General features: G+C 42.4%; 1 protein-coding gene across 6 annotated transcripts; it reads right to left on the minus strand.

Moving 5' to 3' along the window:
* Nucleotides 1-25,195, minus strand: ASB9 (ankyrin repeat and SOCS box containing 9). Of its 6 annotated transcripts, none has more exons than XM_082050719.1 (8): nucleotides 24,809-25,186; nucleotides 18,962-19,041; nucleotides 17,670-17,777; nucleotides 17,079-17,229; nucleotides 16,059-16,193; nucleotides 14,494-14,685; nucleotides 10,456-10,621; nucleotides 9,056-9,191 (listed from the first exon to the last, which is right to left on the minus strand). In XM_082050719.1, exons 1-7 carry the CDS (start codon nucleotides 24,900-24,902, stop codon nucleotides 10,497-10,499), a joined length of 885 nt encoding a protein of 294 aa, XP_081906845.1. In that variant the 5' UTR covers nucleotides 24,903-25,186; the 3' UTR covers nucleotides 9,056-9,191; nucleotides 10,456-10,496. The 6 variants fall into 6 exon arrangements, with proteins under 6 accessions (XP_081906848.1, XP_081906843.1, XP_081906846.1 ...); XM_082050718.1 differs by having other exon boundaries at nucleotides 9,113-9,249; nucleotides 24,809-25,185; XM_082050722.1 differs by lacking the exons at nucleotides 9,056-9,191; nucleotides 10,456-10,621 and adding an exon at nucleotides 1-571 and having other exon boundaries at nucleotides 24,809-25,191.

Below are 25,195 nucleotides of genomic sequence, written 5' to 3' on the forward strand. Positions count from 1 at the left end.
CAAATTGTTCTGATTCCTTTAATGACAACTTGGCACCCTTTCCTTGCTCACTCCCCTGTTGGATAAATAACTTTACAAAAGCTTTGGACTCTAGATAGATAAGGGCTGCTGACAATATCCTATGAATCTCAAGGTGTACTGAGAACAACATCTACAATCTGACCATACCACTATGTTTCAGATGTGCATGAAACATCATTCTGCTTCTTTGGTGGGTGAGATTCAGGTAAATACTGTCTCTGCTTCGTACCCGCCTTCCTCTTCATGGAAAAAACACCCAGTCACAGAGGTCTAAACAAAGGAAAAGCGTTCTTCAGTCTGGTCGCTGATGTTTACAATGGGTGAAGCAGAAATCAAAATATGCTCTGGCACTCAGATGCTTCTCATCCTCAGTGAAACCAAGTCAACCATGGGCTTCTTTTCAGCAATTGTTAAACGCTCACCAGATAGGAATCCTTAATTCTGCTTTCATCATGTACTGCATTTGCATACGGATGAAGTGCTGCCATGCAAGTGAAGATATATGAACGTAATTTCTCAGTTCATCCACAGGTCAGAGGAAGGAGGTCCCCTGCAATCACAGAAGCTGGCTGTAAGGGATACAGGAACTACTGAGGACAGGGAGGGGACATGTACACACCTTACACTGCAGAGTAACAGTAATTTGGGGATTTCCTTCCAAATAATTCCTGAGATGTGTTTGAAAATGCAGCAGGACTGCATAACGTAGTGAACATGCCACTAGACTAAGGGCTAGCCACCTGTCGGCCCATAAGGCTTTTCGTTCACCCTCTGGTCCAAGGAAAATTTGTTTATTATAGCATCTAAATAGCTTTGAGGGTCTGGATGTCAAGGGAAGTTGTGTGACTCTGTCATTTGAAGCATGAGGAATAGTTACCAGAAATTATAAGTGGTCTTTTTGCTGTGTTTTTTTGTTTGGTTGGTTTGGTTTTGTGTTTTGTTTTTTTTTTTTTTGCCTGGATGTGAATGCAAAAGTTGCTTTGAGTCAATGAATAATTCTCAGCTTTTTTTTTAATCTGCTTTTTGAACTCTTTCATAAGTGCCTTCCAAATCCCTCAGCAACATTTGCATTCATGACTCCTGCTTATGACACTTTAAAAATACTAATGCTAATGGTCACCTTTCATGAGGCTAAGAGAACAGAAATGTCTCTTAAGTAACTACAAAATGCTGCAAACAAAGAGCTGCAAGTTTTTCCCCAATGAATGTTTCTTTGGAGATTCAGCAGCTGATATTTTACTGAAGTTGTTCTGCCTTTGGGCAATCATAATAGCTCCCAAAAAAGTAATCCACACTGAAGCTTTGAGCTATAAAGTATAGAGCTGCAGGAAATTAGCTTTATTTTGCTGCTAATGGAAAGAGGCAAAATCCTGCAGTAATTTAACTGCTTTTTTCATTTTTAAATGATTGAAAGAGATTAATAAAATTTAAGAGACAAAACAAACTTGCACTTGCTATGAGTGTGAAAGGGCACTGTATACTAACAGGATGTTTCTGGAATAACCATAACGGAGAATTTAATGAAATTGCTTCAGAGAAATGCAGCAATAAATACATGTAATGAGCCAACAAAAGGAGCCAGGAGGCAAGGTGCTTCCATAGATATGAGTCAATAAGTGCATTAGTGAAAGAAGAATGGGATCTTAGAGAGAAAATTGTTTAAAGTGATTAGAAAAGAGAGCAGAGGTAATTTGTACAAAATTCCACCAATAAATCTTTTTTTCCTCTGGTTATATCAGAATATCTACACTTTTATAGGAGTCTGAGGAGGCTAAAAATGGTAGTAAAAACACTCTGCCTTTACTGTCAGGCAAAGTAGCTTCAAAGGCTGATGTGTGATAGAAATGAGGTAATTCACTCCACCCCACATGCACCATATTACCAACCAACACACAAAATACAGTGCTGCTGAAGGAACAGCAGCCTCAGGATGACCATAGCTGGAGCTTAGTGTTAAAATATACATCACTTATGATGGAGCCTGTAATACATGAACCCGAAACTCTTTGGTGCATAGATGTCAGTGGTGCATGGTTTTCACCCAGCTGTTAGAGCACTTCCTGTCTTGTGGACGCAGGTTGCAGCAGTGATTGCTAATAGAGCAATCTCATGGGCATGCAGGTGATCACAAAACAGAGCTCCTGTCTCCTTTCCTTTATGGCTTTTGTGGATCCAGAAGAAACTGGCGAAGGAGGTGTGCATCCTATATACACCAGCCAGCTGCAATTTGCTGCACAGAAGCAGCACAAACACAGTAAGTTTGTGATGCTTTTCCTGCCTCCTACATTTTTTCTCACTGATATTTGCAATACTCTAGGCAGCTCCTATATACGATTCAGAGAAATGAGAGCACTGTCAAAGTAACTGCCTCCTTTTGCACAAGGCAAATGCACGTCTTCAGGCAGTTCTTTATATGACTTACAAAATTAACTTACCGAGAAGGATATCTGAAGACCTGCGATAAAAAATCACAGTATATATTACATTTAAAAGTCCCAGTTTACAGACAGTCAGTATGAGAAGGCATTTATTTCTCAGACAAGAAGCTGAATTAGATCATTATATGCAATACATACATCTCCTCGGCTGTAGATTGTGGAAAGTGGCATAAACAAAACATTGTAGAGAGGACATGGAAATAAGACATTTCCTTGAAATCAGAGTCAATCCACAGTGTGGAGCACAGATGTGACAAGTCCTGGCTGTGACACCATATGGCTTTGTACAGTCCCGTGCTGCATGTTTTTTAGGAGAAGGCTCCAAGGGGCTCCAAGGAGCACTCTCACTTAAAATAAATTACAGGAAGAACTCTTGCCTAGAGCTGCTGTCTAGAAAGCAGTTACAGCCAGCCCGTGAAATTAGGAAGCCAGCAATAGTAATTATTTCCTTAGAAGAGAGAAGGGATTCTGAACAGTATTATACTCCCGTAAATACTCATTCTGAACACTGAGGCAGATTTCGGAGTTTAATTGGGTAATTATATGCAATTTCAGGAAGTATGGATGTTCCGCTTTCTGGAACTGACATTTCTTCTGTCAAGTGTTAATGGATGTTGGGGAAAAAATAACTTAAGCAAACAGCTATGTAAAAAGCTAAGACAATGGGCAGACCTTTCTAAGATAGGGAGTGCTGCAGGATAACTCTAACTGCCAGCTCATTGACAACTAGTGACCAAACAATAGCATCTGTGTTCATTTTTTCCGGAGTTTACTAGTACTTTCTCCGCAGCATCTATGAATGGTAAAAATATTAGTCTTTACCATAAAAGGAATGTAAATGTAAAGCACATTTAATCCATCAGTTAAGAGAAATGCTGAGCATTTTATGTATCCCGCTGAATCCTACTTTTGGACAAATGATGCAGAAAAGCCAGACAGTAAAAATGGAAAGTTGCATGGCTTTTGTGTGGAAGTGGCAATGGCAATGATTCCCTGGTCCGTATGAGCCTGAGTTTGTGTTGACTCCCAGCACCACGACTCTGCTAGCTCCATTTTTGTCCCTGATTATTGATCCTCTTGCAAAACTTTTCTGCAGAGGCGTGTGCCAGCAATACCATCTGCTGGCTAAATGTAGCACAAGCCAGAGGAGCAGGCAAAGGCAGAGGGGCCGACAGCCCCCTTTGCAGCCACTTTTCTGGCCCCTCATCCTCCTGCCCTGCGTGGGTCCCTGTGCCTGGGGCAGCAGGCAGCCAGCCCCAGGGAGCTGCTGAGGCAGGAGGAGGCAGCAAATCCCTGTCTCAGCCTCCCAAGCCAGAAATTTGTTCAGTTACTCCTGTCTCACATTTATTTTAATGTTCTGGCTTTCAGTTCATGAGAGTTGGGGGTTTGGAGGGTTTTAATTATCAGTTTTAACAGGAAAGCAGTGCCTTGCCTGAACACATCTCTGCTCAGTTGCCCAGGCATGCAGAAGAGCAGACACAAACTCCAGGCTGTGCACAGGGATCATCTTTTCCATATCTCAGGAAAAGAAGAGCTCTCTGTGCTGTGCCCTTTGCCAGATCTCTGCACGTAGCAGTCACCCTTTAATCCCAGATAAGCATGCAAAACAATTAAGATCATTTTTATGGGGTAAGATAACTGAAAGGAGAGAGCATGTGCAAAACCCCTCCAGGACCTCAGCTGAGAGTGTTTTCACTAGGTATTTATTTTGGATTAAGCTTTCTGGTTATATAAGCCAGAAACAGAGAAGTATCTGAGAAACATTAAAGAGCATGCAAGGAAAGTAGCCAGGAAATATTAGATAGCTCTGGCCTTTTTTTTTTTTTTCTCAGGGATACTTTTTTTTACAAATGGTCACTCAGCTTCTGTCCAAGCAGTGGCTATAGAGGCTGGGAGTCTTTGGCCTGGGAAAAACAGAGGTTATGAGGAAGGGGAGAGATAGATGACTGTCAAGGGAGTACTGAGGAGAGAATAAGGAACAATTGTTCATTTTCTCAAAATTAGCTGGAAACTCTTGAATAACAAATGGGGGGAATTAGCCATACATGAAATATGTGTTGGAACTATAGATCTCCTCTTTATAGGATGCCATGGATGCTGAGAATTTACATGGCTACCCAGGCATAGAAGCCCTGAGGGCACCAGCAGCTCTTACTGCTCCATGGCAGCCCTCTGGGGGTTCCCTAACCTGCCCATGGCCCAGGACCCCATTTCAGCCCGCCCAGGGCTGCCAGTCCCTGCCTCCGGGATGCCCTAATCCAAACAGTCTTATGCTCTTATGTACAGAGGCACTATCAGTGAGAAACTGCTAATGAATTCAAGCCAGACAGTCTTGATGGATAAATGTCGGTGAGACAGGCTTAGATTCAACAAAATTGAGGAGGATCTTTCTCCAAAAGCACTAAGGATATCAAAGATAGAGATTGAAGCTATTTCATTCTAGGAGGGGATTTGAATTTACTCCATCACCCCTAAAGAATATGTCCCAATAGCCCAACTGCTGGGTAATTTTTTTATCTGTTTTGTTCTGTTCCTGCAAGAAAAATGAGCAATTTTCTTGATTTAGATTGCACTGCTTGGGGTTGGTTTTGTTTACTTTCTAACCTCAGAAATAATAAAAGTAATTATAGCTTGGAAGAGAAAAAAAAGCTACTCCTTAGCCTTCGGTCTGTGAGGAAGAGGTTTTGGGTACGGTGTCTGTCTGGCCAAAAAGTGACTTTGAGTTGTGAGCAAAGCCACCCCTCTCCAGCAGTCAGTGAGCAAAGAGAGTAAGCTGGTGTTCCCTGGGCCTGAGGAGTGCTTTGCCTTTTCCATGGGACAAACAGCCCTAATTCCAAGGAAGTCAGGATATGCTCGCACCTTGTGCTGACTGAGGTCTGATTAGCGGAGGAGCAGAAGTACCTTTGTTGCCTGCTCTGAATCCACGAATATGAGTGTAGGTATTATGGAAAGAGGTCTATAGTTCTTTTTGAAGAGACGTGTAAAGGTGGAGGTGCCGCCTAGCAGCTTATAGGAAAAAATATATATAAACAGTTGGAAGGGATAACGAGTTTCTCAGCCTCAGTCCCTGTGCTCATCAGGAGGGCACAAAAGAGTGACCAACCTTTGGGGAGCACTGGGGAGAGCAAAACACTTTCTGGGAGATTTACTCCAAGCAGGAGTTTGCAAAATCAGAAGTTCCTGTTTTGGGATCATTATTTAGTCAAACACAAAACGCACACTATTCTGATTCCCCAAAATAAGTTTATAAAAAGAGCAGTTTCAAAGGCAATGAGACAATCCTATATTTGTTGTATTCATAACATCTTTCCAAGGTCTGTATGAATCTTCTGGTTTCAGAGTCAGCGTGCTTTCACGAGACAAAGAGCTGGTTTAACTGCTACCGCTGTATTTTTCAGAGCACAGAAAGGAAAGCTCTAGGGATTTCAAAAGCCCTAGACACGGCAGAGACTCCACAGTTTAATTTGTGAAGTGAAACAGCTGACAGATTTCCAACTCAATTTTACTTCACAGGTGCTAAAGCCATTCATCTAGTCCCGTGTCTTTTGAATTTGGAATGATTAATGGGTTTCAGGACCTTTAAAAATACAAAAAGCAGTAGTTCAGAAAGTAAAGGCTTCAACCGGTGTAGAAAGGAAACAAGACCATGTTGCATGGTGACATGACCCAGGTATTGTCCAGGTGTGCTACCTGAGCACTCAGGTAGAACTGGAATAAAGGTTACTGTGTTGAACAAGGATATAAGAATTTGAAACATTTATCTTCCTAGCAGTCATTCCCTGCTGTCATTTTAAAGAAAAGTGGACTCCCTGAGGCATCCTAGAGAGCACTTTTGCATCGTTTTGCCTGTATACATGAAAGTGAGCATCCCTAGGAGCAGTGAGCTGGGCAAAGTATCAAAGAATGACAGATAATTGCTCCATATGCAAAGAAATAACTCCCAGGAATTTTTATCCAAAGCCAGCAGGACTCAGGCTGGGACTGCAGGGCAAGGCAGTCTCCACTTTGACAGATACACTGCATGTGTTAAGCAAGAAAACGTTGCTTCAGGAACATCAAGTCCTGGACCTGTGGCTCTTAAGAACATGACTCTCAGGGAAATTGAGTATATTCCAACTTAGGGATACAAGCACTCTTTTCTCTCTTCTAGGACCACTAATCTACTATTCTGCAGATGATCCGTCCCATTTTGCTGAGCCTGTAAAGTAAATTTTATTTCACGGAATTTCCTTCTTCATCATCTGGAAATGAACTCATGTCAGTGGAGAGGCAAAAGGACATTCTCTGCCTATGCTTCAAAGCTGCATATTACATTTACTGAATTAAGATGCCTGTGGTTTCCGGTTAAGAGCAAAAAATGAAATGGCAAGAACTGGGCAGCTGTGGACCTTTACATGCAACTGCAGAATGAAGAACTGAGTCCTGGGACATGGCTGATCCCACCTGGCAACTGCTGTAGAACCAAAACAACTTTGCAATGATTTGTTGAGTCAGACATCTTCTAATAAATCAAAAGAAAAAAATATTGCTTAAATCAGTTGTCTTCTTCTGTTGAGCTGTTCATTGTTTAGTTCCACAGTTTTCATAAGCAGCTCTGTACCCAGCAGAAACAACAACTTGTAGAGCATCTTGGTGGCATTGTTCTCTCTCTTTTGGCTGGCTTCTGTGGGCAATGACACCCAGGGGTGCATCCATCAGAGAGGGGACTGCTGCCCTCCCATGTCTCTCCAGCCCCACAGTGTACCCATTGGATGCCGACAGACACCCCTTGGACTTCTGACCCTACAGGGACCTCCACATGTTCACTTCCAGTAAATGGTTCCTGTTGTGTGGGCACGTGCGAAACCACTCAGATCATTACACGTGCCTCTTGCTGAGGAGACAGGAGAAACAAACTGATGCAAATCAGGAAAAAGAACCAAACCAAACAAACGAAAAGTAATAACAACAATAAAAAACCAAAGAGGGCGACTTCTTTTACATCTTTTCCTGCTTTGTGAAGTCTCTGGATCCTTTTGACTAACCCTCAGCTGAGCAGATGAAGAATTGGAAGAGTCCAACTTTACCTTAAAACATCAGCAAAAAGGCAAGATTTTCACAGTATTTGCATTTTAGTCTTATCTTTATGTCTATATGAAGGAATTATTCTATATACTACCTGCCTCTAGGCAGGATTGCACAACACTAGAGTTCAGTGCAAAACTCCATAGACAATCCACAAAATTAGTGCTATCATTTAAAAGATGAATGAAAATAAAATAAAAGTATAAATCATTTATTTTTGAGCAAATATCCTTTAAAATTGTTACTTGACTACTATCAAACAGCTAACAAAATAATATCAAGGAATCTGATAAAATACATTCCTGACAATCTTTCAAGTCCTGCACTACATTTCCAATGGTTTCAAATATAAGAAAAGATCCAAACCTCACGAGCTTATTCAGGCTGAGCTTATTCAGGCTGAGCTTATTCAGAGTGCATCTTGTACAACTTTAACAGTTGATAACTGGATAAGTGTTGATGCATAAAGTTGTAATTCACCAGTGTTGATCACAATTTATATTAAAATAAATAAGCAAATGATGATACAAGCTGAGCATACAGAATTCATTCTAATTACACTTGATCAGGGGGATTCAAGTAAACAGAGTCACGCTATGAAATTTCTAGAAGAAAAGCAATCTGGAAGCAACACTTTCACCACCTTCCCAGAGTAATTCTATCCTGGTATTAGCATTACTCCTATAAACCCATTGGCTGAGGTTACAAAATAAGATACTTAAAGGTGAATAATAAAACTAGTACATAAAAAATGTTTTTTTCATCATCTAAAATGTAATAAGCTGGATCTGCATCTTTCAGATGTGTCACCACTGCAGGGATTCTTCACACTTTAATCTTAAAAAGTTAAGCATTAGGTTCATTGTCTGTTCCCTGCCTCTTCAATCCAGATTCAGCTTAGCCAAGATACTTATTTTAGAAGGATCCACCTTTCCTATACCAGATGCCTGCTTTTATTTAACCTACGAACACAGGTGTCTATTTTCTTCCCCAGCAGGAGGGAAAGAATATAGATGACTATCTTAAACCAGCCAGCGATTTTCACATGGTTCAAATTATGTGTGATGAATTGGGTTGAAGATTTCTAAGTGTCTCTATCACAAGAGAGTTATGGATCTAACTGTGTTTGTCATTTTGTCCCATCAAGGTACAATTTTTGTGTCCCACAAAACCAGCAGCATCATTTTTGCTGTGTTGGATCAGTGCAAAAATATTCAAACCATCACACTGGATACCTATAGCCAGCAGTCATGTTCTCCAGCTGAGGATTTGAATTGTTATTTACGTCAAATATGAGCATCCAGTTTGCATTTGATCCATCCTCTTTAACTTCCCGTATGGGAAAGGAGGCTTGCACTGCACACAATGGCACACTAGTAAACATAAAAATAAGTTTGTGTGTTTGGAAGCTGTTGGTCTCTCCACTTACGAGATGAGGACTCCACTTATCTGATTGCTGGTGTTAATGATGTCATCACAATTTTTGCACACCAAGCCCACTCTTGCAGGTGTCTTCACAGTGAAGTCAGGAAGGAAAGTATCTCCAAAATCACAGAAGTCCATGTTCCTGCCCCTCTGATGCAGGGGTGACACGGTGGGCAGAAGAGCTGGAGCTTCAGCATCTTCACTCCCGTGTGTATCAGGCACCTGATATTCCCAGGGGAATGCCTGGGACAACAGAGAGTGGTCATAACAGCACTTAGTTTTGTGGCAGCAGGATGTGTTTCTGGGAGGGAAAGAAAAACAGCCAGTGTTAAACTTAAGCTGGAGAAAATATTTGTTCTTTTACAGTCTTAGTGGAATAAGAACCATATGTCATGTTTGTTTGAGAGACACATACTCTGATCCAGCAACTCAGCAGCTGAGAGAGGGGGCAGAAATTATCTATTATCTTTTCAGTTTGGAATAGGCTATAATTTCAGTGCTTCCACTGTTTGTTTCATGACCATACATTAGAGGTGTTATTATTATCGCTTCCATGGAAAATGTCATAAATGGGCATTTCTTTCCAAGGAAATGATGATCATCTTAAGATGATCTCTTTCCTTGAGTGGAGAAAGAGGATTGAAGCTGTTCTTTTATTCTGATGTGTACAGAGAAACGCTTAGGAAATATCACCTAATTGTCAGGGCAGAGAGGAGGAGCACCCAATGCCTGCAATTGATGGCCTGTTAGACTGTGTCCTTGAAAAATAATATGCTACAAGGAGAAAATGTGTAGTACTGAAGCATGCCTCCCTTATGTCTCAAAGCATCAGGAATAAGTGATTTTAATAGATGATTAAAAACTTTCTCCTCTCTATTGTTGCTCTGTAGGGAACTGCCATCAGCAGTGACCCACTTGATGTCACAGCAGAAACACATGTTTCAGATGCTGGCCTAAATTCAAATGATTGCTGGTTGGTGCTCATCTATCCACAGTGCGATATACTTGGAAAATAAATAACATTTGCCAGAGGACTCCCTTTTCTTATCTGTGCAGCAGTGTGGGTACAGCCCTCACAGATGACAGGAAGATGAATGCTGCTCACAGAGAAAGTGTAGCTATTCTCAATATCCTTAGTATGTATGTGAAGTGCTATTAGTGCTGGGTGGGGATACATGTTGTCTCTGTAAAGGGCGATCAACCACAAGCCCTCTGAAACTGTGCCAGGATACAGAGAATCAAGAGATCTATTTTAAAACTCTGTGCTCATTTTCTATGCTTCCCAGGGGGTTCTTCAGTCACGTTTTCAAGCTTCAGCATGCAACCATGAAGAACTGCTCCTTTCTAAGTGATGGATTTGCCAGGGGTGGTGGCAGTGAGGAGTGAGTGAGTCGGTCAGTCCTGTGCTTCTTGGACCTAGGCATTTACTAGGGACCAGCAATTATCACAAATTAACACTGCAGGCATTGGCAATACTACTGATTAGAAGAGTCTTTCCTCAACGAACCTGGTTGTGTCTTTAAAAGCACCATTTTGAACATGATAGGCTTAAACATGGAGAAGGAAATGTTTCAGCTCATCTGGGAGGAGAAGTCCAGTTATTTTTTGATGTTGCTTGTGTCCAAAGCACCTCCTAATGCACAGGCGGCACAACTGCATCAAGGACAGCGGCCCTGGAGAAAGAGCCAGTAAGAGGTTACACATGTGGCTTTATCACACCAAAACTGTAAAGCCGAAACAGCAGCTGTGCATTACCATTGCTCCCAGCTCCTTCAACCCACCTCACACAAGGGGCATGTGGCCACCCCAGGATGCTCAGCAGTGAAAATCCAGACCTCTGCCCACCAAAGGACATTAGCCCACCTGCGATTCAGTTCAAACCTAGTCACTCTCTGTGACTACACAACCACAATTAGCATTAGCAGTGCCGGTCTTTCCCTTTTAAGCTACATCAATGTGAAGTGGTTTGTGTTGTCTGAGACAAAGAGATGATCTATGCTTTCTTCAAAGTCTGTAGCCCACCACTTTCTTGAGATGTATTTCCTAATAGTGACAAACACATAGTAAAATAAATACTATATAAGCCTTTTTTTTAAAACCTTCTAAATTAAGTGATGTTGAGAAATACAAACCCTGCTGAAGGATCTATGCTGCTTTTTTCATTTATTGAGGTATAAAAGTAGATTCATAGAATCATTGAATAGTTTGGGTTGGAAACGACCTTTAAAGGTCACCTAGTCCACCTGCCCTGCAATGAGCAGGGGCATCTTCAACTAGATCAGGTTGCTCAGAGCCCCGTCCAGCCTGGCCTGGAATGTCTCCAGGGGTGGGGCATCTACCACCTCTCTGGGCAACCTGGGCCAATGTTTCACCACCCTCATTGTAAAAAATGTCTTTCTCATGTCTGGCCTGAATCTCAAACCATTACCCCTTGTTCTAACACAACAGGCTCTGTTAAAACATCTGTTTCCATCTTTCTCATAGGCCCCTGGAAGTCTGCAATAAAGTGTCCCCAGAGTCTCCTCTGGTCTGAACAACCCCAACTCTCTCAGCCTGTCCTCACAGGAGAGCTGTTCCAGCCCTCTGATCATTTTTGTGGCCTCCTCTGGCCCCTCTCCAACAGGTCTGTGTCTGTGCTGAGGGTTCCAGAGCTTGGGAGGGGTTTATCCTTTCACAAAGAGGTGGATCCTGTGTGATACTTTTAACTGTGGAGCCTGTCAATGTTCAGCCCTCCATTGTGTCATTTGTGCCCCAGTGTGCAGCACACAGGGGTCACAAGCGCAGAAGGTCGCAAGGGGGGCTGTGGGAGGGAAGAAGGACAAAGCAGGGAGAGCAAATGAGTGGATGTGGGGTTTGGATGATGGGAGTAGGGAGGGGACAAAAAGAGACACAGAAGAAAGCAAGAGAGAGATAAGTGATCTGGAAGGGGATAGTCTGAGTGCTACCCACCACGTCTGCCTGCTGAGTGGGTAAGATAGTGCTCACCAGAGAAGCAAAATGTTAGCGCTGGAGGAGGAGTGAAGTACAGTAGGAAGGAAACAGGGGCCGCAGTAAAAATGCAGTGAGGTGGCACCTTTAACCAGCATTCGAATCTTCCCTTGTACAGAACACCACCTTTCCAGTATTCCTGCATGGCCGAAGATCGCTGCACTATTGTAAGGACTGTGCTCTCTTGCTAGGAGTCAGCGGATGAGTTACCCTGTGCTTATGTACAAGGTAACAAGGCAAGTTGATACTGGGCAAGCGAGACTGGCTATTGCAGTGTCACTCTACACGTGTTTGGTCCCTCAGATCCCACAGATAAATGTCCTGTCTGCAAACATCTCATTTCAAAAAGCTTCCACTAAAAAAAAAAAAAAAAAAGAAAGAAAAACTGAAGACTCATCAATACACAAGCAGTGTCAGTATGCTGAAAATATTTAGCAATTGTGACCAGGCTCTTCAAAAACTGCATTTCTGGATCACCAGCTAGTCCTCCCACCCACACGTATGATTCTCCCTGCAATACAAGCAGGGTAGAGGGTGGTCTGGTAGCGTGGTGAAGTCCTGGAAAAGAAGACCATCAGACACAATATACCTGGTCTGGGCTAGTCATAGGGCAACTCTGGGTCAGCGCACTCGCCAACTCATCTCTAGTGGAAAAACTGGCTCCCTCCAACTTGCCCTGGCCATGGGCATGGGGCTGCTGCCCCCCAGCATCTGTGGCATACGGGGAGAGGATCCATGTGTGGGAGCAGGGCAGGAGAGCAGCATCATGGCTGTGCCGGTTTTGAGGTGCCATGAGGCTGGTGAGGTGACTGTGATCCCTACAGCACATTGCGAAACTTCTGCATGAAATGTTTGCACCACTCCTACAGGCTGCAACCGTTCAGCCATCCAACAAAGTTAGACATCAGGTGCCCATCAGGCATGACCCTACTTGGAGAAGGGCATGTTAGAGAACATGGGACAGTCTTCAGCCACAAAATGCCCTCCAAGCATTTATAATTTGTGTTTTGGTTGCTGAATTTCACTTTAAAAAGTTCCTTATTGCCCAAGCTGCCAGCTCAGCCCAAACAGAGTTTCTTGGGCCAGCTCCACAGGTTGTGCCTGAAATGTTGTTTCTTTGAATGTTTATTTGCTGGCTTGTTTGTTTTTAATCTCAAATAAACAGGACACATGTAGTGCCATGGGAGTCAGGAGTCCGACACAGCAGGGATTGGAGTTCAAAAAGATCACTGCTCTGTGCACCATAGATTAGGCTGGGAAACGAAATATCCATTGCTCATACATAAAATGCACATCACATTTGTTTTCACCCTGTTATTTTCGTGTTGCTATCTCAAGAAGGTCCTGATTAATCACTTTATTATTCCAGGTTTACCTTGGTATAAATCTATTCATGAAAACAATCACATCAACATGTAACTGGAATAATAAGGGTTATGAAGCACACCATCAGCAACTTGTTTAACATAATGCAAATCCAGATTATCTAATAATGTGTATAGTTTACTGACTGAATGAGAACATCTAAAGAAGAACACAAGTACACCAATTATTAGACACAAGAGACATTATTCTAATTTTTCTGAAGATTGGTAAGTTAGATTTCTCTCATTAAAGTATTCATAATCAATAAAATAAAATGGACTTGGAACTACTCCATTTACAGGTACAAAATAAGCACTTCCTGAAGGTTAAGCCTACAGTTTGATACTGCTGGATTATTCAGAACATAATGTTGGCCTTTAAAAAAAGACTAGTTTATAAACATATAAATGTATATATATTCATAATATTATTCTTGTGCAATTTTCCTAATGCCCACCAAAACCCTAATATAGAGTCTTTAATTTTAAAGATACATTTGTACCTACATAAGAACTTTGCTCGACAATAAAAGGCAAAGAACTAGAAGAGTCTTTCAATATATATATACATATTTTTATTTCCTTTTCTGTATCACATGCATTGAATTTTTTCTGGTTGCAATTTTGCATTTTTGCTGAGACCAGTATCCGGCATGTACCTGACATCATCATACTGTATAACTAAACATCCCAGTCCTAGGGCTCACCAGCTAGCCTCAACTCCCATCAGAGGTGATTTTCTGCCTGTGTTTCTTGACACGCTCCAGATAACACCTCTTGGTCTACTCCCATCTCAGAAACAAGGGAACTGAGAGACTTTCAGCAACCTCAGTACTTTAGGTAATGAGAAAAAGCCACCTTTAATTTCCAAGGAGCATTTTGCTTGTTTTCTCACTCTAAAAGCTATTTTGCATTATACTGCAAGCTCCATACAATTGCTCATGATGCAGCAGATACACAATTTGGATGTTGAAAGATGGGTTGTTGTTGTTGTTACCATTATCCCTATAATGCACCACTATATTCTGGTACTAGAAAACATAGCATCCATATGTCACCAAATGGAGGTAAGCTTAGTTATCCTCAGTTTTGTGGTGCTTGTGGCATGGAATAGTATGGCCTTTTGCAGCAATTTGTGTGGTTCTTCCTGAATGAATCCCAAGTGAACAAATCAAACAAGCAGTAAGAGGTACCTTCTTTCTGCAAGAATAGTTGGCCCATAGGGCTGCCGGGCGGAACCAGCTCCATTGGCCTCTTGCTTTCAGCATTCTTCACCCAAATGTCTGCTCCAAAGTCGATCAGCAGTGTTACCAGCTCTGCACTGCAATTCCTGGCGGCCGCGTGCAGAGGGGAGTCCAGGCCCTTGCCGCTGTTCACATTTGCTCCTGAACACCAAGAGATGGCGAAGAATAATGACATAGAATAATGGCTGTTCTGTAGCCTGTTTCCATTTCCTACACTAGCTGCTATTTCTCTGAATAACCCATAAATGCTGTAGCATCCACCCAGAGGTGTATTTCTTAATGCTGGGGACTGGTACTACAATTTGCAACACACAATTCACACTGTTTGAGGTGAAGTGTGGTTGCGACTAAAAACTGATCCCAGAGGAACAGTGAATGCCCAGCCCATGGATATCTTGAAGCAGGACAAAGATGTAGTTCCACCTATGTCCCACCTTTGCTCCCCATTCCAGTGCCCCATTCTCTTAAGATACATGCAGGGTTTCAGCCTGCTCTGTACCAGAGGTTTAAGCTGGTGGGATTTCCACCAGCCTGAGTATCTGTTGGGGTAAAAATATGAAGATGCAAATGATCCAGAACCCCTTTGTAGAGGAGGTTATAAACAAGTGTCCCTGATGAGCGTTCCCCTTATCCATTACCCTGGGTTAACGGCTTCTAAAACACCCTAAGAATGGTGAGCTGTAGAACTAATTCAAGAATATTTATAATGTTTTTATAGTACATATTCTCATATATAGAAGGCAGCAAAAAACAAAATGGTATAAACCAGAAAATAATAGCCAAACATTTAAAATTTAGACACTTGTATTTGACCTCTTCCAAAAAAAGTCAACTGTCCTAAATAGTGCATAAGGTGATCTACATGATGCTTGCCTTGTTTTTTCCAAAGAGGCTTTGTTGGTCCATCATTTTGTACAAGCTATGTGGATACTTTAGGTTATATGGTCCTTTTGGTTTCAAAAGGTGCACTACTGCATATAACAAGAAATTGTCTTGTATAATTATCCAAGTGCTTAGATTTATAGCTAGGTTTGATTGACACAAAGTATATAGTGCAGAATGTTTTTCTGTGTTGGAAATGTTTAAACTTTTTAAGAACTCACTGGGAATTAAAATATGTTCACAGAAATACTATGCAAAAATGATTGAGTCAATTGTTTTGGATAAAGACGAAGGACAAGAAAAAAATGATTTTTTTTTCCTTGCCCACTCAGGTAACTGCAGCATCACACCATCACACACACAAGCACTGGAAAGGGTGGTTTTTGTTCCAGGCATCACCGGCCTTGTGAAATCCAGGATCACTCATAATTTTGCTGGGAGCTGTAAAACTGAATTCTGGGGTCAGAAGACCCTGATTACCCTGCTACCCCAAGTAACCCAGAGCTGTCATTAAAAGCAAAACATCTCCAGATCCCAGAGCATGAGTTCCTCTAAATCTTTCACGCAAAGAGAATCCAAAGATAGATGTTACAGGAAACTAAAGTACACCATCCTTTATTTTTTCTTTTTACCTGACTCAAGTAGCTTCTTGGCACAGTTCAACTGCTGATTCTCACAAGCTACATAAAGCGGAGTACCCAGATGCTTGATGTTATGATCTATATTTACCCCATGAGACGCGAGGAATTCAACACATTGCACATGACCTTAAAAGGGATAAAGGAAGAGTCAACTCACAGAGAACAGGGATTTTTTTTCAGCAAATCCTCTATTGCAGCCATGTAACTCAGCAAAGATTCAATATTTTGTCAAGAGCTGGTAGTACAATGCTTTCATCCACTCCAGTATTTTCAACCTGGAAAATGGGAGCTGCAAAGCCATGAATAGCAAAAGAGTCTAAAGCCCTCACATTTTATCTGATTCATTTTAGATGTCTACCAAGAATGAGACAAATCACACTGTGTTTCTGTCCATTGGTTTTGAAGATAGCCAGGCGACTCCCTCCATTGTCTTCCATTTTAGGCAACTGAGGTGGACAATGCAACCCCTTCCAGGCGTCACCATAAGAACACAGAGGTCCCTGAGAGCCCAGCTGAGCTGCCCTTGGTGAGTACCAGGGGTGACAGAAACTGGCTCAGGGGAGATCTTATTGCTCTCTACAACCACCTGAAAGGAGATTGTATGTAAGTGTGTCTTGGTCTCTTCTCCCAAGTAGCAAGTGATAAGATGAGAGGAAATGGCCTCAAGTTGCGCCAGGGGAGGTTTAGATTGGGGATTAGGAAAAATTTCTTAACCAAAAGGGTTGTCAGGCATTGGAACAGGCTGCCCAGGGAAGCAGTTGAATCACCATCCCTGGAGGTGTTTAAAAGACATGTAGCTCTTAGGGACATGTTTTAGTGCCAGTGTTAGGTTAACTGTTGTACTCAAGAATCTTGAGGATCTCTTCCAAACAAAATGATTCTATGATTAGACCAACTAGAAAGGTATTTCACATGACCCAAATCAAGAAAATTATCTTCTTTATCTCTCTTTCCTACTTCAACACACCTTACTAGTAACACGGAAAGGGGTGCAGAAGCCCATGGGGTTACCTCTCTTAGCAGCTTCATGGATAGGGGATGCCAAGTCACAGGGTGGGTGTAGGCTGGCTCCATGCTGCAGCAATAAATTCAGGCAAGCCACACTGCCACTGACACAAGCACTGAACAACGGACTGTGCCAATCAACAGTAACTCCATTCACCTGGGGGAAAAAAAAAAACACAATCAGGCTTTTTGTTAGTCTTCTCAGTATTTCAAAATAAATTAAAATTATCCAGTTTTGCAGCAGAAAATAGGGTTCTGTATATTGATGCCAACGGAATCAGTGTGTGCATAAAAGTAAATACACCCTTAATTGTTGCAGGATTAGAAACGCTATGCAAGAGGAACTTCCCCTTATTCTTTCAGTAAATGATGGGAACACTTCATCTGAAGAACAGTTATAAGTGTTTTTTATATTTGTGCTTTTCAGATTGCTTTAATACAAAGTGCCTTTTATAACGTGTGTACTCTAAGCTGAACTAAGTACAGAGTGTAAACCACAGTGATACACTGTCATAAAATAGTACATCACCTAGCATTAAAATGTGATAATACAACATACCAACACTTGAAGCAATGGTCTGTCCATCATGCCCTCACCTGAGCACCATGTTTTAACAGGACACTGGCACAAGCAGCATGACCCCCTAGGCAGGCTTCATGGAGAGGAGACACCTGGTCTGCTGTAACAAGATTCACGTCACTCCCCTGATGAATTAATAGGAAATACCATTACAACCAACTAACAAAACCCTCATACAAAAAAAAAAAAAACAACAAAACAAAACACCACACACAAAACCCACCAACAAACAACAAACAAACAAAACAACAACAACAAAACCAACTCATTCTATAATGACCTTCAAAGCTTTATGTGATCACACCTTCCCCAACTACCTGGAGTTGCTCATCTCAATAGGTAAGCAGAGAAAGAGGTCATGCCTTCTACACACTGCTAATAGGTACAAAAAGCTGGAGTCCAGAGACTGTCTGATGGAATAATACAGGCATCCTTTTAGGAACTCAGAATAATTTTATTTCTACTGCACCGTGAATAACAAACTCTGAAATTAAAAAAAAAAAAAAAAAGTTTAAATATTTCTACTAGAGTGTTTGGCAGGGTCGTGACTGCCGCCTTTTTACATGGCTCAAGCGTTCTGACCTCGTGCCTGCTGAGTCTGCGGTTGTTTGACTGGATTGAATCCCGAGTTGCTTTTGAGGTGTTTTCTGGTCTTTAGTCAGAGCATGGCATGCTCTGAAGGAAAACCACCCCCTGCATTAGAAACCATTGGTTTGATTCTACAGGAACTTTTTTCCAGCAATCTTGGTGCTCCAGAAGGTTAAGCTGGAGTAGTCTCCAATAACTCTTCCCTTTCCATCCACTCCTCCACAGGCTAAACCCAAGAATTTCAAAGAAACAGAGCAGTGAGGTTCAGAAATTGGTTCTCCCTTGCTGTGGCATTTTGCAGTGGGAGCAGGGGACCTGGGTACTCTCAGGCACTTCAGAAACAGATGCGGACGGCTGAATTGAAACCTCAACCAGAACCTTGCTTAAGTTTGGAGCTGCCCCCCACCTGGGGAACCAAACACAGCTCACAGGTGCAGGAGCTGCAAAAGGAATCCCTCAGTCACTTGGTCATCCCAGGAACCAGAGTACCATTGCTTGCACCAAAATTAAAGTATGAGCCAGGGTATTTTCATACATTACCAGCTCAGTGCACAGAGTCAATGAACCACTTGTAGGAAAAAAAAAAATCTGTTATATGCAGATTTCACTGCATTATGGTCAACATGATTTTCTCACCCTGGAGGTTTCACAATAAAGCCCAGACTGCATTCAACAACTGAGCAAGCCCAGCAGTGATCACATTAGCCCAGCAGAGGCGTACCTGTTTGATGAGTTTCTTCAGTGTAAGCAGACGCCCATGGATGGAGGCATCGTGTAAAGGAGACCAGTCTGAAACAAGGTCTGTACAAACAGAAAGACAGGAAAAAGGCTCTGTGGACTGTTTCATCAGTGTTTTTTTGCTTCAGCTGTGTGACTCCAGTAAAAGTTTCTAATTTATTAGGCGAGCTCCCGAGCTTCCCTTGGAGCAGCTGCTGGGAGCATGTGAGACAAGAGGACAGCTTCCCTCTGGGTGTGTTTTAAACTTATCCCTTGTTGGCACTGAGCAGCTGCATTCCCTTCTAAACATGAGAGAGGGATTTGCAGAGCACCACCTTGATCTGACTGAGCTTGTCCCTTGCTTTGAATTTTTTCCAGTGCTTTTGTTTTCACAAGCTCATTGCACTTTACCAATTAGCTCAAAAGGACTATGTTTTGAAGAGGGTATGACTGCTCAATCATTTACCCCGTTCAGAGATGGGCTAGAGTCAACAATGCATAACAAGAGAAGGTGCCAAAGTACAAGGAGATAAATTGTGTTACCTGTCGATTTTGCCTTTCAGTGTTTAGTGTTAGCCTGTGCAGCAGTGCACTTTAAGTAATAGCTGTATTATCTGCTTTATTGAAACCACAAAGTGAGGTACAGCAGGTACATAAAATACAAGTATTAATAGAAGGGGATCTTCAGTATTACAGGTTTTATGGCTCAGACCCAGCTGAGGGCAATATTTCTTCTTGGAGACATTTACTTCTTTCAGCATCAGTTGCCTCAAAAACAATGTCTGGTCTACGTCAATGGCCCAGGTTCCCCCTGGGAAGGAAGAGAAGTATTTGCAAAGGGCATTTCATCCAGCTTCTTTTGGAAACACATTTTGCTATACTCTCTGAAGAAGTCCCACTGTCCTTCCACTAGCTACAGGGGAAAACTTCGATGACTGACTTGGATGTGTTGTGGAGGTTTTCAGCTACTATACTAGATTACACAAGTGGAACAGGTTTATTTTGTGTCCCCTGGAGACTGACCATGACCAGAGACAGGACACTGATCTGGTGGTTGGAGCTTCTGTTATCTGGTCAGTATATCCTTCTCAGAGGTACATTTAAAACAACTACCAATCAGCTTTGAATTCCGAAGAAGAGACATCTTGGAGAGCAGGCTTGGAGGGACCATTAGCCATGGGGCTGTGCCTCCTCTGAGCACAGGGCAGTCTCTTTCCTACACTCTCCCTGGGGAGAAAGCTTGGTGCCTTCTCCTGCTCTTAGCATCTATTTGTTATAGCTGTGAGTTTGGGTCTTTTCCTTCAGATTACAAGTTTGTTGCCAGAGAATGGGGAAGGTGTTTGGTGATCCAACGATCATGGCCTACAGACTAGGTGTTGGGTGGACACTTTGAAACCTTCCAGCTACTGCCTGTGACTATGAGACAATGCAGACTTGGTAGGTAAATCTGCACTGCCAAGAAGAGAAAGCCAGGTGGATAATTCAGCATTGAGCTTTAAGCAGGGAAAATGTAAAGGCAAGTCAGTCCACATCATTTGGTCTCAAAGACAGAAATGGTCCCAGTCTCTTTTATTTAGCAGTACAGAAATATCTAACAAGAAAATACTTCATGAATCAAGTGATTTTTTCCAATCTGGTAGTATTTTCACTATGTGATTAATATTTGGGCGAAGCCTTAAAATTAGAAGGCCAAAGGATGGTAGAGATGTAACCCCAATAGAGCTTTATGGGTGGTACCGAGTACATTAAATGAAAAGAGAAACAAACTCAGGAAATCTGGGTAACGTACATCGATTAGTTTTTGAAGAAAATGGTATTCTTTGCTATTGGCATCATTTGAGCTCTGCCCACCTCCTTCAGTGTTCCATAGGCCATGTCCCACAACAAACATGTAGTTCCATTCAGTTCACAAACATGCTTTGGCGTCAGCAAATGGACAGCGATTTCCAGAAGCTGTGGTTCTGGTCTTGTACGGAAAGCCAAACTGTGCTACAGGTATCAAAGCACTATATCATTAATTGACTAAAACAGCTTTGCTTCAAGTGATGCATGCCAAATCATGCTTATCTGACCACGCTGTTGTTCTTGCTGATCTTGCCTGTGTTACCATTGGTTGTGTATCCAGGCTCTGTAAAAAGCTTTTGGTTTTCCCATTTAGAAACCAATGCAATTGCCCAATCTGCCTGAGTTGCAAGGGGAGCATGTTTACAATAATTCTAAAAATCTAGACTGAGGAACAAGTTTTCTGAGCTGCAGCTTGATCTTTTTTTGGCCACACAAATACAGGTGGGGTTTTGGGCAAGCTACCAAGTTGTTGTATCAATGTGTGAGTACTCTAGTGACAAACAGGGAGGTGCACGGTCAGGCCATCATGTCCATGTGCAGAATTTATCCATTCAGTGCTTGCTTGAGAAAAGGCAGGTTTCTACTGAGACTCTAAAAAGGAGCCAGACCAGACCACAGTCATCTGTGGAGTAGCCATTATCTTGTAATTTTGCCAGGTCTTAACAATAAAATAAAAGATTGACCGCATAAGTGTCAAAATATGAGTGGAAAATAAAAAGCTGGGAATTCTATAATGAGAGGAAACAAGGCTTTTTTTTTTTTTTTTCTGAATAGAAGTGGAGGCCTACAGTAACTTCAGACTAGACTTGGATACATTGGGAAGAGGGGTTTTAAAGGCCTGTCTGATGACTAATTGCTGCAACGTTCTTCCAAATCTGCCACCATGAACAGTGCAGCCCCGAGCTGCATTTCTCCTAACCCAGCTCCATCTGCAGCAAACACCTTGGCCCTGAAGCAGCATTCCCTGCAGGGGAAGGCAAATTTCCCCTATTCCTGTGCCCAAGGATCACCCTCCAGCAAACCACAATTCTTCTGTTTTCTGCCTGTTCTGGGCTGGAGCTTGTTTCTCACCTGGAAGAGGAGGGAGGCTGCAGTGGACACTGGGGTCTCACTCCCTGCTTTGCACAGCACATAAGGCACACCCTCAGTAATTCAGATGAATAGTATTTGTTATATACCATACACAGGCTTTTGATTAAAGCCTAAGCAAATGCCAGTGCTAGCTGGCCATGGACTTCAAAAATCCTGAAATTGTGACTTTTCAGGAAAGTCCTTAAAACACTCTGCCTACTAGAGCTGCCTGTGAAGGAGCAAGGCCGGTGCATGTGGGTAGCACAGCTGTGTTCACTGCATGTACCATCACAACAACTAGGATTTCTGATTGCCAAAACTGTGTACAGCTGCTCTTTTTCAGAGGAATGAGACTATTAATTCAAACTTGAAATTTACCCACACCTTAGTCCACAGGCAGGCTGAGTCAGGTCTCAATAGCTTCAGCACCTAGAGATCCAAAAACCCACTGGCTTTCGCTGGCATTGGGTCACCTAGCTCCACTTTTACCACTGAAAATCCCAGCCAGCCCAGAGGTTACGTTACAGGTCTGGTGATAATTGCTCACTTGCCATCTCTTGGGTGCTTAAACGCTGGGAGGGTGATGTATACAAAGGAAGCCTTACAGCAATAACCACACAAACGTGCAAACCCTGACTGCTCCCTATGCATCACAGAGCATTCACAGGACCTTTCTAGAAGAGCAATAGTTTTTGTGGTGATGGCTGAAAGTACGTTTTTCCAGCCTTTGACCATGTGGAGGGTGTTGCAGACTACGTGCCTGTCCCCAGCCTGGTTTCCTTCTGCAGCAGTTATGCATGGTGCAGCTCGCAAGGGGCTTTGAAATCCTTTTGGCTGAGGTATGCATACATATTTGCATATACATATGTCTATGGCATTATGTATAACAGTACTACGAATGGTATTTTTCATATCTAAAGGCTTTCACCTGAAGTTTTTGTTGTATGTAGCCAGAGTCCAACACATTCCTGTTGTAAGTCACCAGCAGAGCTTACCAACTCTGCTACAGAGCAGGTAGACTCAAGAGGAATGGACCAAACCCTGATTTTCAAATTATCTATATGCAGCAGTGTGGCATGTGGGCTCCCCTCCTTCCAGACTCCATTTTGCTAGAGCTTATCTCCAGTGTGGACCTGGTTCACTTCATACTGTTAATAACGTTGCTGTCCCTTCCCTCCCACACAGCCTCGATATCTACATACATGACATGCATGAGAGGCAGACAACACAGCAGATATACTGGTCATCTGTTTTTCAGGTCTTATTTTTCTGTTTGGTATGAATGGAAGTGTTCTGAAAATCCCCAGGAAGGACAAAGGACAGTGTAAAGTCATTTTATCTTAATTTGCCTCATTCCCACTGCACTTGCCATCAGCTGAAGAAGTAGGTTCTCAGAAAACAGGGCTACAGGGAACATGTCTAGCTAAACCATTATGTGAAGTCAAATTACTTTTGTCACCATGTGATATTTTCAATGGCTCTGGGCCAGACAACAGAGCAATGATCAGGCTGGGGCCCTTTGCCTGAATAACTGTTCACTGGTGACCACAACATTGTTTGTCACAGCTGACGACAGTGCCCTGACCATTGCAGAAGAACCCGCTTGGGCTGATGGTTCAGCCTGGGCAACACTACTTGGTTCTGCTCATTGAAAATAAAAAAGAGGAAGAGGAAAAAAGAGAACATTTAAAAGAAAAAAAAAAAAAGGTAAAAGCAGAAAAGAAAAATTAAGTGAATTAAGTGAAGAAAGGAGAAAGGAAAGGAAAGGAAAGGAAAGGAAAGGAAAGGAAAGGAAAGGAAAGGAAAGGAAAGGAAAGGAAAGGAAAGGAAAGGAAAGGAAAGGAAAGGAAAGGAAAGGAAAGGAAAGGAAAGGAAAGGAAAGGAAAGGAAAGGAAAGGAAAGGAAAGGAAAGGAAAGGAAAGGAAAGGAAAGGAAAGGAAAGGAAGGAAGGAAGGAAGGAAGGAAGGAAGGAAGGAAGGAAGGAAGGAAGGAAGGAAGGAAGGAAGGAAGGAAGGAAGGAAGGAAGGAAGGAAGGAAGGAAGGAAGGAAGGAAGGAAGGAAGGAAAGGAAAGGAGAGAGGAAAGAAAAGGAAAGGAGAGAGGAAAGGAAAGGAAAGGAAAGGAGAGAGGAAAGGAAAGGAAAGGAGAGAGGAAAGGAAAGGAAAGGAGAGAGGAAAGGAAAGGAAAGGAGAGAGGAAAGGAAAGGAAAGGAGAGAGGAAAGGAAAGGAAAGGAGAGAGGAAAGGAAAGGAAAGGAGAGAGGAAAGGAAAGGAAAGGAGAGAGGAAAGGAAAGGAAAGGAAAGGAAAGGAAAGGAAAGGAAAGGAAAGGAAAGGAAAGGAAAGGAAAGGAAAGGAAAGGAAAGGAAAGGAAAGGAAAGGAAAGGAAAGGAGGAAAAGAAGAAAGAAAAGAAAAGAAAAGAAAAGAAAAGAAAGAAAAGAAAAGAAAAGAAAAGAAAAGAAAAGAAAAGAAAAGAAAAGAAAAGAAAAGAAAAGAAAAGAAAAGAAAAGAAAAGAAAAGAAAAGAAAAGAAAAGAAAAGAAAAGAAAAGAAAAGAAAAGAAAAGAAAAGAAAAGAAAAGAAAAAAAAGAGGAACTGAGCCAGTACTGAGTTTCCAGCTGGCACTAATCAAAGACAAACAAGCCACACTGCAACTTCTTTTTTAACGTGCTGTCGATTGAGTACTGCATTTTTTTTCCACTTGTACAAACTGCAGGACAGCACCAGACACTCTTTTCTGCGATACACCAGAAAAAACAAGAAAAAAATGAGTATCAAATAGTTTATCAAAATGCCTTCTGAATTGCAAGGGCATGGAGACATTGCATGGGACTGACTGTGGACCTGTGCTGGGAGCAGGACACCACTGAAGCCTAACCCTGCCATATGCTGCTGCTGACAGAGGTGAAGGCTGGCAGTGAGGCAGGAGCGTTACTTACCCCTCATCAGCGGGTTTGATAGAGATGTTGCAGGCGCCTGACCTCCGGCTCCTTGCAATTTGCCGTCATTTTGATTTGTTCCCTCATCATCCATCTCAGCCCCGTCTGTCCAGTTTCTGTTTTTTCACTTCATGGTCGGTCTTAGGAGTTCAAATTCCATCGTCCCCGGTGAGCCCCCGGCAGTGGGAGTGATCTGTTAAGCAGACTCTGCGCACGAGTCAAACAGACCTTGCAACAGACTGGGACGTGGTGCCGGCAGCACTTCATGCAGAAACTCGAGTACCTGGGTCGGGATTTAATATAACAGCTCCCCAGCTGCCCTGGGAGGCAGCCAGCAACCCAGCGAAGCGAGAGATGTGCCTGATGTCACATCCTCTCCAACACAGC

This window comes from Streptopelia decaocto (assembly GCF_964273445.1).
Source record: "Streptopelia decaocto genome assembly, chromosome: 1".
In the NCBI taxonomy this organism is placed as follows: Eukaryota; Metazoa; Chordata; class Aves; order Columbiformes; family Columbidae; genus Streptopelia; species Streptopelia decaocto.